At 34.0% G+C, this 19,468-nt stretch overlaps 1 protein-coding gene across 1 annotated transcript; it reads left to right on the top strand.

Annotated features, from left to right (window-relative positions):
• The first annotated feature begins 9,915 nt into the window (after positions 1–9,915).
• Positions 9,916–17,024, top strand: LOC138323448 (mucin-2-like). The gene is made up of 10 exons (XM_069268076.1): positions 9,916–10,012; positions 10,513–10,666; positions 11,139–11,257; positions 11,482–11,611; positions 11,783–11,925; positions 12,189–13,734; positions 13,877–13,998; positions 14,149–14,299; positions 14,520–14,674; positions 15,103–17,024. Exons 1-10 carry the CDS (start codon positions 9,970–9,972, stop codon positions 16,323–16,325), a joined length of 3,786 nt encoding a protein of 1,261 aa, XP_069124177.1. The 5' UTR covers positions 9,916–9,969; the 3' UTR covers positions 16,326–17,024.
• The last annotated feature ends 2,444 nt before the right edge of the window (positions 17,025–19,468 follow it).

Consider the following 19,468-nt stretch of genomic DNA (forward strand, 5'->3'; position numbering starts at 1 on the left):
AAAACTACTTTCTGCACCTTTCCCATGTAACTGATCATGTGTATATGTATAGAAATAAAAAATAGTACACATCAAAAGGAATTTATGCTCATTTGATTAAGATTGAAAATGAAAACCGAATGTTGTTTGTTAATGTTCAAATGTACTCAGCCTATACGACATATTGATATTTTTCTTTTAAATATAACGAATAATCTTTACAGTTATCCTCATACCACTTTCCAATAGCACTGCAAAACTATAATAAAAATCAACACTGGCTGATGAGCATTTTTTCAGAGTAGCTATATGCATAAATGTATTACTTTTATCAAGTTATTCTCACATACGTCCTACCAATGACGAGACTGTACTTTACCATACAGTGTCAATCCGTGCATCTGTGCGAACTATCATGATACTGATATGAGGTTATCTTATTGTCGGATCATTTTGTTCTATAAATACAATAACTAAAATAGGAAGGAGTTACTTCCCTTATCATACAAACATTGTATTGGTTGAATGTTGAGCTTTCATATATATGTACGTCAGAGTTGTGTCACATTTTGTATCTATGAGAAAAGTTTTACTATTGGAAGAGGATTTCTGATTTATATTTTATGGTTACATTTCATTTTACGGAAATAGAATAAAAAAATCGTAATTCGTTTGTGTTGCATAATATTATGTTTTCATTCAAAATGGATGATTAAACATATATACATTTATGTAAATAAAAAATTAATAATAATGTTGAAACTGAAGCAAGAACGGTTATGTTGATTCACAAACCAAATGTTATCAAATTATCAATTGTCTCAAGTCATCGCTTTCCTATTATGGTCAATTCTAAGTGAGACCAATTCGGTACGTACATTTTCGCTACCTTTCTTGGGTAAATTGCTATAATTTCACATATTGTCACTATTTAATCATATTTTAAACACCTTACTATATAAAGGCATGCATTGGCTGAGTTTGACGTGTGGTACCGTGGTAACACATATAAAATATAGAAGGATTTCTTAGATGACTATATATAGTCATATTTAAATCCCATCCTTATCATTCAATGGCCATAATGCTCAGATACGGTTTATTTCCCCTTCTTCACAAGAAGCTGCCGTTATACATTTATATGGTACGTTCATAGCATGGGATTTTCCGGAATGGTTACCAAAAGTAATGTAGGATGTAGTAATGTAGTAATGAATAAGGAGTAGGACATTTTATTTAATATGTGAAATATAATTCTACCTGTCAGTAGAAAATATTTTTGGTGAAATTTAAACAGTGATCAAAACACTCACGATTCGTGACCTGGGTGTGTTGTAATATGTTGGTGACGTTACGCCGCCATTGCCATCAGTGACAGAAGCTTCCGTGTAACATACCAAAGTATTCACCACTATGTTTTACACCTCCCACTCATCACTTATCAACAATAGTTTTTTTAACTTGGCATTACCTTTGCTAATTCACGTTGTATTCCTCTGTTTGTATTCTATTATCTCATTTTTTAACACCTATCCAGGAAGGGCTATGACATTCGGCATAGTCAATTAGCATCGTCGATATCTCTTATCGAATTAGTAAAGATTGTCATGACTCTTCACGAAAACATAATTCATTGAAAAAGATAAGGCAAAGAAATGTCCGGGAAAGAGATAATTCTGATCCATTTGTTTTTTCTATTGTCTTCTCGCAAGTTCGATTATAGGCGCAAAACTCTCATCAAGGGTATGGATAACTCTATTCGAACTTCAAAAATCATGGCTTTCTTATATCAGCATTTCGTTTGATATATTGTGTACCGAAATGATACATACCATTATTTGTTATTGGTGACCAAATTTCCTATGGAAATAGAATCAAGATTGTTTTTAAGTTCAATTATTTTCTGTCAGTCCTTTAAATAAAGTTTAAGTATCGAAATGTCCTCTTTGAAAGAAAGTTTCTGATTTAATTATGCCCAAGCCCTATTATTTAAAACTGTACACTTTGATAGAGCATGATAACAAACCATCCCAATGTATTTGTATTAATAACGGTTTATCTTATGCGCTTCACACGTTCTTAAATAATTAATTTACACACGTTTACATAACACACTGAATACGACGCAAAACTTAAAAATGAAAGAAGAAGACGTAAGCTTTTAAGATGAATCCTGAAATATTTCTGAAAATGACCTTTTATTGGAAACTGCTTATTAGTCCTAGACGTTAATTCAATATTAGCAAGTCATGTGTCCGTTATTAAAGGTACATACCTAAAAGTTAAGAGCTAAACCTTAAACGCCCACTACCTTTCCGAAACGGATTTTAACCATTGCGAGACGTTGATGAATAATTCATGTATAAAATTCATGAATATTCTTCAATTATTCATGAATATTTTCATGCAATTCATGAACTTAAAACTCCATTAATAATTTAGGGGGAAATAGTTCATGAACATTCACGAATCCTTTCATTCATAAATTTATGAATGTTCCTGAATCTCTTTTATTCATGAAATCATTAACATTCATGAACAACCCATTCATGAAAATTCATAAAAAAAATCATGAATATTTTAATATTTTATTCGTGATAATTTAAGAGTTATTCATGAACTACAACTCGCAGCAGTATGCACAAACAATTCATGAATATTCATGAAAATTCATGAACTGGAACAATTCATGAATATTCATGAACATGAGTCGTGTTCATGAAGTTTAATGAATGCAAGTTGGAGTCAGCGGCATCTGAATTTCATGAACTCTACTGGGGGTCCAGAATTGAAATTTTCTATCAAACCAATGACAATTCTATTGGAATCAATTCAATATTTGACGAAACACATTCTTATCTTATAACAATATATATCCATATATAAAATCAGAAAAGTCTAACATGAAATCACAAACAGTTTACTGTGTTCATTATGTTTTCATACTGCCACAGATAAGTGCTAACAAAATCTGTTTTCAGTGATACGCAGCAATCAATTTCATAATGCATTCCAAGTAAATTAGTATTTGTCCAAAATAAACCTATAGTTGTAAAGCATGATAGTTTATATGGACAATTTAATTCATTAACATTTGACAAAATTTCACAAACCAATATCTGTGCATATAATCACTATAGCTACCTGAAAGTGTTCATCTGTGCTTAAAGAAATCCAGGCATGGAATAATCCGTTCACTAATGTGCCAAAACGTCCATTTTAAGATGAATAATGTTCCCCCTTCCACACGCCAGCAGATAGAGCAGCTCTTCTGGATTGTGACTGTTTTGGCGGGAAATATATATAGAAGTCATGTGACTCATGTGGTCATGTGACAAGTCATGTTACTTCAGTGAATATTCATTAAAATTCATCAAAATGAATGAAATAGCATGTCAAGAATCATTAATGAAGTTTTAAGCATAACTGATATTCATTAAAATTCTATGTCAGTCATGCATAAAACTTCTTGGATAATTCTTGATACATTGATCATGAACAATCATGAATGTTTCATGGATTCATAAAACGTCATGAAGAGTTCATGAGTCATTTGATGAATATTCATGAACTTTTTTTCATGAACCACAATCAACTTATATTCTTGAAAGTTAATGAATCATTCATAAATATTCATGATGTCATGGATGCCATCTCGCACGGGAATTTTTAATAGTGGAATGTAAAATGAGATCGATGATTTTATAGAGTCGCAAAAGTTATCAACTTAGCGTTAATACTACACATATCATCACCTTCTGAACAATTTAATTAAAATAAATAAGATGTTAATTTTCATAACGCGGGTCGTCTTATGTTTCCCGCCGTCGTCCTAAATACCGCGTGGCAGTTGATTATCACTGCGCCAGAAGCAGAAGGCAAAAACAGCGAAATGAAACCCAACTGTTATATATTACGCAGGATATCTTGCACAAGCTTCATGTTGTAACCTCATCTTAGGCCATAGATATGTTTCTTCTTATTATTATTTTGTTATTGGTGATTTTTAGAAACCTTTAAATTTTGCTCTGGAAAGGTAGTGAGCCTTTAATACTACACTAATGATCACAATGAACAATTTTATCAAAATAAATCAAAAGTTTAATGTTATGTTTCCCGCCATCATCCTCATTACCGCATGTTTGTTGACTATCACTGCATTAGACGGCAAAACAGCAAAACGAATCTTATTCATTATCAATATCGATTGTACGGGGATTTTTGCATTTGTCTTGTGTTGTAACCTCGTCCTAGGTGATCGATTGTCTTATGTTATTATTGTGTTAAGAAAATTTTATTCTTTTTCGTTAAGGAAACGAAGTGGGCCTTTCATATTGTCACATATTATAAGTATTTAACTCTGGTCTGGGTACCATGCCAATATATTATCTTATTTCTCTGAACGTTTTTGTAGTTTTTGTTCAAGGCTATTGTAATCTTCAAAACTTCAAAACTATTTCATTTTAGCGGTGGTTTGTCATTTTCATAAAATATCTACCTGCAAAGGCATATATCGACGATGTACATCTCGCCGTGTTTCGCACTTGTGAAAAAAATCAAAATTTCCACCTCACTCGATGAAATATAACTGGTATTCGTCAAGAAACAAGGAATATTTTATTTATTACATTTGTTTTCTCGCTTCCATTTACAGAAGTCTATCACTACTAGTTCCGCCTAAGGTTATTCCGCCGTTGTATTTTACAGAGTTATTTGCCCTTGCTAATATTACGTCGTATTTTTGTGAGTGTAACGTTATATTTCTACACAAAAATATGTCATTATTTTTTCTGCATAAACTAATGACGTAACAATCAAAATGATATTTTCAATGTCAATGCTGCATTCCGATTAGTCAAAAGCGAACGAAAATATCAAATTGATAATTTTCACTGGGTGAAGTATATCGCTTTTATGTTCACCCTAAAACCTTATATTTTAGTGCGAAAAATGTAATAAATCTATGTAATATATAAATACAGAATAGGACAAGTTGTAGTGGTCTGGACCCTGTGATCCTCTCTCGTAGTACACCATTTACATAGACAAAGTGTGGATATACTGCAAATTCCATATGTCGAAAATTCAATGTTGATTTTAATATTAACGATATCGGTATTTATACGTTTTTGTATCCGGTAATATTTTCTTGGTACTGACTGTCCTTAAAGGATCTTACTGACTCACGGAACGCCTCGCCTTAACCGCAATGAGTTAACATGGTAAATCTGTTTAATTAGAGAGACGCATAAAATTCTTATTAATATAGATGATTTTATAAACTTTATTTTTTTGAATTTTCATATTTACATTGGGACAGCTTTAAATTTATCACCTATTATGATTGTCCTTCACGTGGGACGTTAACATTTTTGTTTGTCACTTTTTCTAACTGGAAAGCTTACTTTTATGTTTTATATTTTTGTTTTTAATTTGTGACTTTTTCTACCTCGAATGCTTACCTCTATATTTTATTTTTTTGTTTTTAATTTGTCAATTTTTCTACTTCGAAAGCTTACCTTTATGATTTATATTTTTGTTTTTAATTTGTCACTTTTTCTACTTCGAATGCTTACCTTTATATTTTATATTTTTGTTTTTAATTTGTCGCTTTTTCTACCTCGAAAGCTTACCTTTATAATTTATATTTTTGTTTTTAATTTGTCACTTTTTCTATCTCGAATGCTAATACCTTTATATTTTATCTTTTTTGCATTCAAGTTGTCGATTTTTCTACCTCGAATGCTTACCTTTATATTTTTTTTTTTTTATTTTTTTTTTTTTATTTTATTTTTTTTTTTTTTTTTTTTGCTTTTAATTTGTCATTTTTTCTACCTCGAATTCCTTTATATTTGATAAATTTGTTTTTAATTTGTCGCTTTTTCTACCTCAAAAGCTTACCTTTATATTGTGTATTTTGAAAATGATCCCTGTACTTAAATTGATCTAATAGTAAAATAGTAAAATGTTCTTAGTTATATCATATTAAGTTCAAAGGAAATGTTCATACCATGAGATGTTTTCTTAATTTGAAAAAAAAAATGTTTTTTTTTTTGCCTTAAGTCTTTCTATTCATATATTCCAATTATTGTTTTACGTAACGCTACACTCCTTTTTAGGTCAGTTTCAATGAAAATATCACATGACAATCAATCCCTGACAACATTTTTTTTTATAATTAAATACGTGGTCATTGTTATTTGGTCATTGTTATGTGTGTGAAATTTGAACCAAACAGATAAAATTGTTTATTCTGTGCTGGTCGTGTATTGGCTGAGCTAGCTTGGACGTTACCTTGACGTAATGTATGTAGCATGTATTGTCTGTGACGGTGATACAACAACACGGTGCAGGCAGAAGTCGTCTAATTTAGGTCATCCACATAAATTTTCTGTATTCAGCTGAGATTGGCGTTAATAGTCGTGACGTCTTCTAGTGTTCGTTCAACAGGTGAACAATAAAATTATTACATTGTTCAACAGTTTAGCATTAAAGATGTATCTTATTTTGTTATTATTTTAGTCCTACGTGTCAATTGTTTTTATATAGTATCTTATTTTATGAATTTTGCTTTACATTTCTCTTTATCTATAAAAATATAAAAATATGTGGAAAATATTTTCAATGCATACATACAAGTGCTGTTGTCCGTAGTTAATCTACCTCTGTGTTTCTGTATCATATATCTTTATGTTTTCTTAGTAACTATGTGTGACGCATTGCATTTTTAGTCCCTGTTTTAAGAAAGCGATGTATTCTAGCAATTGCTAAAAACAACGAATATCGACCTATAAACAAACCTTTTCGTGAAAACGCAAAATTTATTTTAAGAGATAAAATACAATATCCGTTTATTCCTGAAAAGTACACGAGTGAAAACGTGCAGCTCCAATGTCACTGTTCTTCAAAGTAAACCAATATGACAAATACACAATGACATCATAACATTTTCACAATGAATATCATTTGTTATATAATTTGTATACAGGATATGATATCTGCATGAGGATTTTCAAAAACAATTTTATATCTCAGGATATAAAGATATATCTATCTGTCATGTTCACTTTAGTTTGAGTTTGAAAATGGAAGTAGAAATTGATATCGACATGAGAATTTTTTATAAACTTTTGGCAGTTTGAGACTAAAACTATTTTCAATTACTATACATTGCATTAAAGTACAATAGCATATATAATAATAATAAAATTCTAATAAACTGAATGAACTTGCGAAATAAAGCATGAATTGCAATTTTGCTATAATATCATCTTATGGAAAATACTTTACATTTTGAAATTGTAACTTGTCTATGAACATGTCAGGCAACGTCAACAATTTCATGGGGAACATGCAGAATCGAAGTGCAATTGACTTTAAGGAGTGTTTAAAGGTTGTATCCGATAATCACCGCACGTCAACAATACTTACCACAACTGTAATGCCAATGTCATACCAGTACAAATCGGGCTAAACTTTATCATTTAACAAAAACATATAAAAAAACAAATGTTATTTTGTTGATTAGTAAAATGGTAAAAATTGTACCTGTCTAGGTGTGTTTCTCGAAATCAATTTGGGAGTACATACTATACCAGAAATTAGTAAATAATTGACATCATCACAACAACCGCAAATACAGTGAAATATGTAGTCAACAAGTTTATTAAAAGCATCCTAGATAAAAAATGAAACAGCAGTTCGGAGCCGAACCTTTAAGTCCTCGCTAATATTTGTCGCGTGTCTTATATCTAATAAAACGACAAATTTATTAAAAACATAAAATTCGATTACACTCAACTATCCTATCCAATTAAAACTGTAGTATTTTCTAATGATACTATTGAAACATGCATTTTGAAACATTAATTAAAAGTTTTAATTGTCCCAGAATTTATTTCTTCATTTTTTGCTTATTCAATTTGTTAGCAAACTCGTAGTGGATTCTCCCAAAAATCCATAAATGATTTTTTTTAAACCCAATGAAATTTAAAAATAGTGACAACAATGCTCATAATCATTTTTTTAATTTATTTGATAAAATAAGATACGTTTTAATATAGGATTCCAGTGTTTTTTCCAAGGGATTCTTTTTCAGAATCATAACTCAATGGCAATGTCTCTTTTTGATATCTCGGTAAAGTTGAGTCATTCTCGCGGGATTTTATTCATAGTGGCATAGAGATAAAAGAATTGGCAAATCAGAAAGTCAAATTAAGTATGAAAACAAAAAGAAAATCAATTATTGCATCGTAATTAATGAAATGTGATAAAAGAAAGATATTGAATATCGTTAACAAAAATATGAGACATTCCATTTTGTATTGCTTTTTTTTTTAAATGGATGTTTTAGTACGAAAGCCGAATGGGCTCATTATGGTAGAAGATAAATAAAGAAAAAATGATTACGCGAAATTACGTAAAAAAAGCGCGTAATTACGCTAAACTATCGCGTTATTTCGCGAAACTTTCACGTAATAACGCCAAACGTTTCGCGTAATAACGCCAAAACGTTTCGCGTAATAACACGAAAGTTTCGCGAAATAACGCGATAGTTTAGCGTAATTACCCGATTTTTTTTCTTCTATCAAAATGAGCCCAATCGGCTATTGCAATATTGAATTTTATAGTTTATTAATCGAATAAAATGAATTATGAAAGTTTCAATTTCTTTTGTATGTTCAGCCACATTTTCGATCTTCAAAATATTAATAGGATAAATGTTTAATCATACATTTTGGGGAAAATCTAAACAAAGTAAGAAACCCTACGTACAGTATTATGGCAAAGCGTGACACATTACTGTTACGTATCCAAGATTACAAAATTAACCAACTATCTTACATAGCTATCGCAATTAAGATTTGAAATTGGTGCAAACGAGCGGATAAATATTAAACCAATGAAAAAATTATCTTTGCGTAACTTTAATTGATTAGAAATGTTATTTCGTGTGATAGTCACTACGTCCAAACATCAATTTTATATTGAATGTTTATAGGCTGTATCACAAAACTTCACTACCACGACTTATTCACTCATCCAGATACACGTGACCACATATATTTCTGATGCTGCAATTACTTTTCCATAAGAAGCATATATTGTCTCTTAATTTTATAATTTCTCAAACCATATATTTTTTCGAACTTATTATCTTGTGACACATTTTCTCAATGGACAAATTTGGTTATGTTGTTGTAGCATTTATATTTGTCCTGGGAGGATCAGCACAGTAAACAGTAATTGATGAATGCAACTAAATATATATTTCTGTCAGCCTTCATCAAATAACTGTCATGTTTGATTAAGTGTATATCAAAAGAGACTAATTTCTCGTTATGCTCTAGCTCTTATTTACTAGAATAAGATTACAGAGTTTTGTATTTGTATATTGTTTATATATATATTTTTGTCAATATTTTATTGATAACGTTCAAAGTTAGGTCAATGACAAAATAATGCTCCCATTGTATTCGGAAATGATTGCCTGTTTGTATATTACAATCACGCATTATTTTATGAATGAATTCAAAGGAGAATTATGATTAAGCTTTGCCATTAGCATACAATGTATTACCTTAGCGTAAAATTTACATTTTCGCCGTTGTTAACTCAACACAATATATATAGACAAATATCTACTGTCATAATATATGTTACCTAATACATTACATTTTTTTGTTACAATGATTGATCATATAAGTGTCATTAAGGACATTGTTATTTTTATTCTACGTCACATGTCACGTGACCCTACACAAACAAACCAAGGTGTCAGACCAAAAAAGGGAGGAGGCGGGTCCATGCTTGGAAAGACGCTCATCACAGTCTGTGACATCATACAATCGTAGGTGGGCTATGTGGTGTTTGTGGAATAACTAATTATGCCACATGCCATGCCTTGTTATCATTTTAAAATGTATATAAGGCGATCTAGGTTGTGAGCTTCAGTCAAACTGAAGACAGGCAGCACACAATACAGTGACAATGAAGGCTTTACTTAATCTAGTTCTCTCTGCTACACTCTTAAGTAAGTAATACAATTTATCAAAAACTTACCGCTAAATTCCATCCATTTCAATTCAAAAATATATTTAATTAATAGGTCGCCCGTTACAGACTACAACTAATTAATATTTAATAAAATAAATTTTATCGTTTTCAGAAATGGTAGTTAGAAATTATCTATCAAATTAATTTTAGTTTATTTCATTTTTTATTTTATTTTAATATAATGTTGATTTAACTGCTTCTCGGTAATTAATGCACTTAATATCATATCTACATATTTTCTATATAAACACTGTATATGTTTTATAATATCATACACGGTTTACTCCACGAAAGGAGGTGTTATGAGATCGGTTAGTTACATATACTATATGAAATATTTTGTGAAACACGTAAAACAAAACCAATACATTATGTTTTTAAAGACTGAATAAATCTCTAAATGTAATATTCCTTTCTAGGAAAAAGGTTTCTCAATCTATTTGATCTTTTTTCTGATTTGTGTAACTTTTTTTTCAGTTACAGTCAAATCTCAAACATGTGACATACAAGTACTTGGAACCTGTCTCCAATCAGCGGTATCGGAATGGCCTTCGTACAATGATGTTCTACAACAATTAACACAAGGTCAAATTCCTAATGTTACGCCAGAAGAAATCTCATCACTTTGCAAGTAAGCAAGATTTGTGAAAAAAATAGATGTCTTAATTATTCCATTGTACAAAAACGTGATTATTCATTATTCAGATTTGAATAAAATATGTGATAGATCATCAAGTGTCGTGACTATGGATACCCATTACAGAAAACCACACGGAGATGACGTAACACTACTTTCATGATGTTAGTGGTAGAAAGTTCATTACTATTCAATTTTACTGAAAATTTAATCATTTGATAGAGAGAGCATATAATTCATCTGATTTGAAGTGTTTGCATAAAAGCTGTTGTAAATTAAAATTTACTTTGCAACTTCATTTATTATAACCCAATTGCAATATTGACCATATTGGGCGACATGATTCGTTTCTGAATAAAAAGCGATCATTTAAAGAGGTGATTAAAATTTGTTCTTCTGAAAATAAATAAGGGGTGTCCGTTAATACTTTTGTATTTCTTACAACATTATTTTACATTGTTTCCAGTTTAACTACTACATTAGGCGAATGTGTCGGGAATAGCCTGACTAACTGCACCAGAGATCAAGCACTCCCTTTCGAGTTGATAATGTCCTCCATAGCCTTCGTATGCAGTACCGAAGACGGTAGGTGGTATTGTGTGTTTGGTTCATCGGAATATAAGTGCATACATATTCAAGAAAAATAACCTTTAAGGCAAGCCAAGAGTGCTTCGATATGACGGATAATTGCAATAAATCAGCAAAACATTTACCTCGTTAACGAAAGAAATCGCTCTAATTAATAAAACAATAGTACACATTAAATTCTTAAAATGCATGTTCCAATAAGTATTTGTTTCATATTACAGAGTTTTTCGATAACAACATGTGCCTCTCTGATCCATCATTTGTTAACGAAACGTCGGAATGTTTGAATATTGGCGATTTCTCCATTTCTGAAATACCTCCAAACAGTCAACAGGCTTCAACAGTGTGCAGGTTTGTATGGAATTACTTTAATTTTTATCTCAATCGATTTATAGAATCAGGCCATTTAGCTAGATAATATGGATATAATCACAAAACCATAATTCAGACTTTAAATCGATAAAAATGTCACAACTTTAAATAATATCTGTAGATCTATCATATTTTAAATGTTATTTTCAGTCTTCTGGACGGCGCAATGGCATGCGTGACGAATATCACTGATGCATATTGCGGTACACGGTCTAGTGATTACATGACGGCGTTCACTATGACGCTTACAGGACCAGTACAGGATATGCTTGGCTGTCAACAAATCATATCAGGTAGGTAAACGGTCGGATTTGCTTTAAATATTCCGTTTTTATAATAACATAATGCACTCTGCAAAATCAAGTTGTTATTACGATAAGAGGTTAGACAAATGTGTCACTTTTTCATATCTTAAACAATGCATTGATAGTGCACAGTCTTTTTGTGGCACGATGTGATTTGACATTTTATTACAAACAAATCTATCCAATCGCACAACAAAAGGATATTACATAAAGTGACTAATTATTTCACTGTACATGTTTTATACGTTCAGGTACATTAGATAACCCTGAAGTAACAACTACAGAGCAGTCCCTAGTAACTAAAGACACTGAAAGTGCTACCATCAATTCCACAATGTCTTCAGAATATATCACCAATCAATCAACCAACACTTCCGAACCACAGACCTCAACACCAGAACCAAGTGTACCAGAAGTAGAGCCTGTATCATCACCCGAGGCCACTGCCAACGAAACAGCAAATGCGGAAGTAGAACCACTTGCAACGGCAGTAGATTTAACAACGACAGATATGATACCAACCCTTCCTACAACCATTGAAACGTCTTCTGAGGCAACTACAGCTGCACCCATAAAGCCAGTCACCAATGATACAATGAAACCAACAACTACCACCAACATGGAGCCAACCACTATATCAACCATGGAACAAACAACAACAACCACCATGGAGCCAGCCACTACCTCAATTGTAGAACAAACGACAACCACCATGGAGCCAACCACTAGATCAACCGTAGAACAAAAAACAACCACCATGGAGCCATCCACTACCTCAACCATGGAACAAACAACAACAACCACCATGGAGCCATCCACTACATCAACCGTAGAACAAACAACAACCACCATGGAGCCATCCACTACCTCAACCGTAGAACAAACAACAACCACCATGGAGCCATCCACAACCTCAACCGTAGAACAAACAACAACCACCATGGAGCCATCCACTACCTCAACCGTAGAACAAAAAACAACAACAACCACCATGGAGCCATCCACTACATCAACCGTAGAACAAACAACAACCACCATGGAGCCATCAACTACCTCAACCGTAGAACAAACAACCACCACCATGGAGCCATCCACTACATCAACCGTAGAACAAACAACAACCACCATGGAGCCATCCACTACATCAACCGTAGAACAAACAACAACCACCATGGAGCCATCCACTACATCAGCCGTAGATGACACCAAACAACAGAAAACACACCATGAGCCATCCACAACATCAACCGTAGAACAAACAACAACCACCATGGAGCCATCCACTACATCAACCGTAGAACAAACAACAACCACCATGGAGCCATCCACTACATCAACCGTAGAACAAACAACCACTATGGAGCCATCCACTACCTCAACCGTAGAACAAACAACAACCACCATGGAGCCATCCACTACATCAACTGTAGAACAAACAACAATAACCATGGAGCCATCCACTACCTCAACGGTAGAACAAACAACAACCACCATGGAACCAAAAACAACAACCACCATGGAGCCAACTACCACCTCATCCATAAAACCTACCACTACGGAACAAATCACAACGGAACCAGCAACCACCGTATCCATTATGATGCCATCACCGGACTTGAACATGGAACCGATATCCATAGATGTGATGATGGATTCCCCAAGCTGCGATACTACAGTTATCGCCCAATGTATCGTTAACTCTATCGGATCGTCACCTTACTATTCCCAGATGTTGGAAGCAACAAAAACGGGAGTGTTTCCTCAGCTGTCAGATAATGAACTACAAGAATTATGCATGTAAGTATAGTTTTGTAGAATTAACAATTAATACAATAAAAATTTCATCTGAAAACTATCATTTTGTTCACATAACACCCCTCCCGTGAAATCTTGTTTACAACTGCGTAGAATTTATCTAATGATGCATTTCGTTGTACAGGTCTGTGGGAGCATTGGAGACATGTCTTGCGAGAGAATCAGCCGGCTGTAGTGGGGCACACCTTCTACAATACACATCTCTCCGTCATACTTTCAACTACATATGCAACACAGGAAAACAAGGTAAACAACATGTTTAATAGTTTGTAAGCATGATACAAGGTTCAATCTAAGAAAGAATTATCGATACTAAGTAAAAATTGCAACCTAAGTGAAGAGGTTTAGAAACATGTAGATCGGAGATTTCATAATTTTTTCCTTGTTGTGTCACAGACTTCCTTGAAACCGCCAAATGTTTCGCAAAACCAGACATCGTTCTCTCAACACAGTCATGTCTCATGATACCGTCTCAGGAAATTGGCAGGCTCGTCTCCATGGTAGCATCTAGCCCAGATTTATTCATGCAAGCTCAACAACTCTGCAGGTTTGTATAAGATTTATTAAAATCAATTCATTTTCAAACCTAATTGTTTCGTTATTATACATTAAATTATTATATCAAAATGAAAACTTTTTTCCTCATCATTCATGCATGACTAAACGATATAGCCTAGTACCATGTAAATAGACGTCCGTTCATTGTGCACGTCATTGTTCGACCTAATATTGTATCTAGTCTTATAGTTTCCTCTTGTATTTTTCAGCTTGCTTGAGACAACCAAGCTCTGTTTCATCAATGCCGCTAACATTCACTGTACACGTGATCAAGCCCAATCAGTGCTTAGTTACATCTCCAATGTGATGGAACCAACTAGGAACTTTTTCACTTGTCCTTTTGTGGAAACCACACTCCCGACAGGTAGGTGTTATAATGTACAATAACCTAATTAGGTCGCTGAAACTTATTGTTTAAAGGGACATTTTAGTTTAAGTGTACATTAAATTTTGCACATATTTTGGAAACAAATCAGTTCTAATAGAAATTAGATTAGTTGGCTTAACTGTGATATGCCAGAAAAGCCCTCTGTAGTGAAATGTTTGTGAAATGCTTTCGCTTACTGCTCGCCATTACACATAGTGGTCGAAACCCTGGCCCTTGTCAGTGTAGTAAAGAATTTTTTGTCTAGAACTACATTTATCGCTCTTACAGTATGTTAACCTTATTAGATGCATGTTATTATCTAAAAAATAATTTCATCAACTCCTCAGTGGTTATGTAAGACATTTGTTTAACGTGCTTTAATTTGGCTCATGTATCTTATCGTTATATTTTTCGTCTCGTTTTAGTTGAAAGCAACTCCATAACATCCGTAGAGACGACAACAAGGGACCAAATGACACCTGATGACGTCACTGATGCTACAACTATTGGGCAGCCTACAACTGAACAGACAACTGCCTTTGAAGAAGACACAACAACCAATCAAATGATACCTGATGACGTCACTGATGCTACAGCAGTTGGGCAACCTACAAGTGAACAGACAACTGCCTTTGAAGAAGACACAACAACCAATCAAATGATGCCTGATGACGTCACTGATGCTACAGCAGTTGGACAACCTACAAGTGAACAGACAACTGCCTTTGAAGAAGACACAACAACCAATCAAATGATGCCTGATGACGTCACTGATGCTACAGCAGTTGGACAACCTACAACTGAACAGACAACTGCCTTTGAAGAAGACACAACAACCAATCAAATGATGCCTGATGACGTCACTGATGCTACAGCAGTTGGGCAACCTACAACTGAACAGACAACTGCCTTTGAAGAGGACACAACAACCAATCAAATGATACCTGATGACGTCACTGATGCTACAGCAGTTGGGCAACCTACAACTGAACAGACAACTGCCTTTGAAGAAGACACAACAACTAATCAAATGATACCTGATGACGTCACTGATGCTACAGCAGTTGGGCAACCTACAACTGAACAGACAACTGCCTTTGAAGAAGACACAACAATCGACCAAATGATACCTGATGACGTCATTGATGCTACAACTGCTGGGCAGCCTACAACTGATATGACACCTGACGTGGCCACTACATCTAAACAGACCACAACCAATGAAGACTCCACATCGGCTGTAATCATGACAACTACTCCACCCCCTATGAGCGAGGATACAACCACACTTAATCCTTTCGTTGCAGAAACTACAACAGCTGAAATGACGACAACTGAGGAGCCGCGATTATGTTTCAACTGTCGTTACCATGGTCAGTTCGTGTTCAAAGAGGAAGCAGTTTCGGAGAAGATAGACCAATATTGTATAGCCAATGGTATTAGAGGTTTCTGTCCAATTGACACCTGCAGGTGTGAAGATCCCGAGTATGCTGTCCAAGTTCCTGTATGTGAGGTTCGAGGACTTTTCAGGAATGTCCCAGGTTATAAAGAATGGTGTGAACGTATGTGTCACCAAGGTTACTGTCAGATTGACCCATGTGATTGTCATATGGAAGCGTCTCGGAGGTCTGATAACCAGCTTGCCTAAATCATATACAAAATGGAAAACAGTTCTGTCTTTATTTCGCCCTTTCGTGAAAGTATTTTAATTAGCCTGCTCAAATATAATTTATATTTTTGATATCGATTGAGATAATGTCATATTATCCTTTTATTGCTGGCTAAAACGGAAATAAATACGAGGACATTTTTCCAATTTTATATTATACCAGTATCGAGTAAATATTCGTTAATCATTTTCGCAGTATTTCGTAGGAAGTAATTATGTATATTATGTGTCTGTGTGATTGACATTTTGTAGTAGAATTTTTTTAGAAATCCATAAATTAATATACTTGAAGCTGTTGATCGGCTTTATTTATTCGCTTTTAACGTTTTATTTATTTTTTATGTGTGCTGTAATGTAGATTACTCTTGATTACATGACACGTTTGACAGACGACAAAATGTCATCAATTTACAATCTTGTACACAAATCATCGCCTAGCTTTACTGTCTGTTTGATGTCGAAAATTCTGTCAGCATGATATGTTAACAATAGGTTAACATATCACATGATTGTTAACGAGTAATGCAATGAAATGTATTTCATATTAATATATTTCTATTAACATTGTATGAATCTTTAGCATTCCATTGTCTAGAATGTGTATGTCATGGCTTTGTAAGCCTTCATTGTTCAGTTCACATGACGATTTGCAATAAACTTTCTATATTTTTTACAATTTGTCACGGTATCCTCATTAATACAAATCAGATGTTTCACCGGTTTCTAAGAAAGTTGACACTTCCGTGTCAAACTGAATATATTTCTCCTGTGTACACGATTACAATCAATCTCTCATTGTTGCGTTTATAGTGATTAAATTGTTCAGTACGTTATGAGAACAGTAACAGTAATCTTAGAAATTTCGAAACTCGACAAAATTACTACTTTATGTTTAGGCAAACATTTTAAGTATTATTCGGAAAATCGATGTTTTTGACTGAGATATGACATAAATGAATAAAATTTAGAGATGAAGAAAAATTTTAAGAAATATAATGACCATTGAAGCCGAACGAACGAATGATAGAAAATAGCAAATGTGAAAGAACCAGGCTATTGGATATATTTTAAACAGCATCCTCATCACCCATCGATGTAAATAACCACCACTTCAACAACAATAGGAAACACTGGATGTAAATAGGGACGCCTGCCTGCTTATTTGTCTTGACCGATACTCATTCAAAATGGACGGGTTTTGTTTTCTATTATTCCAGTTTCTAGTCCAATTTTCATTTTAGCTGTTATTGTTTTATAATTGTTCATTTTCTTATTTTATTTTTTCTTATTTTTTTATTTATCTATTTATTTTTCTTAATTTCTGTCTTTGGTCAAATTTGATTTGATTGTCAGATTATATCTGATTGATTTTCATTAAGAATGAATAGTAACGCCGTGTCCCGTAAATTTGAGATCGCTGGATGCAGTATGTGAAAGTTTGTTTGACGGTGTCAATACAATAAACAAGAATGAATCAGCCAGGCAATGCTAGATGTTAAATTACAATTGATAAATAATGTAAAAAACTGAAAGTTGTTTTACATAAATAGTTAAGAAACCAAATCAGATCAGGTACGCCACTGCTATCTAAATAATTAACATAAAATCAGTTGATCCTATAGATATATTACGTCAGCTAAAGAGAAGATCTATAAATCTGTGTCTGTAGCCCTGTGTTGTAGCCCGTAATAATTTGGTAAAATTGCACATGGTCAACACTTGCTACCCTGTATTGTAGCCCGTAATAATTTGGTAAAATTGCACATGGCCAACACTTGCTACCCTGTGTTGTAGCCCGTGATAATTTCGTAAGATTGCACATGGCCAACACTTGCTACCCTGTATTGTAGCCCGTAATAATTTGGTAAGATTGCACATGGCCAACACTTGCTACCCTGTGTTGTAGCCCGTGATAATTTGGTAAGATTGCACATGGCAAATACTTGTTAACCTGTGCTGTAGCCATATTGCACATGGGCAATACTTGTTAGCCTGTGTTGAAGCCAGATTGCACATGACCAATACTTGTTACCCTGTGTTGTAGCCCGTGATAATTTGGTAAGATTGCACATGGCAAATACTTGCTACCCTGTATTGTAGCCCGTAATAATTTGGTAAGATTGCACATGGCCAACACTTGCTACCCTGTGTTGTAGCCCGTGATAATTTGGTAAGATTGCACATGGCCAACACTTGCTACCCTGTATTGTAGCCCGTAATAATTTGGTAAGATTGCACATGGCCAACACTTGCTACCCTGTGTTGTAGCCCGTGATAATTTGGTAAGATTGCACATGGCAAATACTTGTTAACCTGTGCTGTAGCCATATTGCACATGGGCAATACTTGTTAGCCTGTGTTGTAGCCAGATTGCTCATGGCCAATTACCCTATGTTGTAGCCCGTGATAATTCGGTAAGATTGCACATAGAAAATACTTGTTAACCTTTGTTGTAGCAAGATTGCACCTGGCCAATACTTGTTACCCTATGTTGTAGCCCGTGATAATTTGGTAAGATTGCACGTGGCCAACACTTGCTACCCTGTGTTGTAGCCCGTAATACTTGGTAAGATTGTACATGGCCAACACTTGCTACCCTGTGTTGTAGCCCGTAATAATTTGGTAAAATTGCACCAAGCCCATACTTGTTAACCTGTGCTGTAGCCATATTGCACATCGGCAATACTTGTTACCCTGTGTTGTAGCCCGTGATAATTCGGTAAGATTACACATGGCCAATACTTGTTAACCTGTGTTGTAGCCATATTGCAGATGGCTAATACTTGTTACCCTGTGTTGTAGCCCGTAATAATTTGGTAAGATTGCACATGGCCAACACTTGCTACCCTGTGTTGTAGCCCGTGATAATTTGGTAAGATTGCACCAAGCCAATACTTGTTAACCTGTGTTGTAGCCATATTGCACATGGCTAATACTTGTTACCCTGTGTTGTAGCCCGTGATAATTTGGTAAGATTGCACATGGCCAATACTTGTTACCCTGTGTTGAAGCCAGATTCCACATAACCAATACCTTTTAGCCTGTGTTGTAGCCATATTGCACATGGCCAATACCTGTTAGCATGTGTTGTACCCATATTGCATATGGCCAATTCTTGTTAG

This window comes from Argopecten irradians, chromosome 1, assembly GCF_041381155.1.
Source record: "Argopecten irradians isolate NY chromosome 1, Ai_NY, whole genome shotgun sequence".
NCBI lineage: Eukaryota > Metazoa > Mollusca > Bivalvia > Pectinida > Pectinidae > Argopecten > Argopecten irradians.

What these genes read in the sequence shown, in the direction of transcription:
- LOC138323448 (XM_069268076.1), top strand. Translation starts at nt 9,970, where the DNA reads ATGAAGGCTTTACTTAATCTAGTTCTCTCTGCTACACTCTTAA. An exon ending in GAACTACAAGAATTATGCAT is followed by an intron (nt 13,735 to 13,876) that starts GTAAGTATAGTT and finishes TTCGTTGTACAG; the next exon opens with GTCTGTGGGAGCATTGGAGA. An exon ending in ATGCAACACAGGAAAACAAG is followed by an intron (nt 13,999 to 14,148) that starts GTAAACAACATG and finishes GTTGTGTCACAG; the next exon opens with ACTTCCTTGAAACCGCCAAA.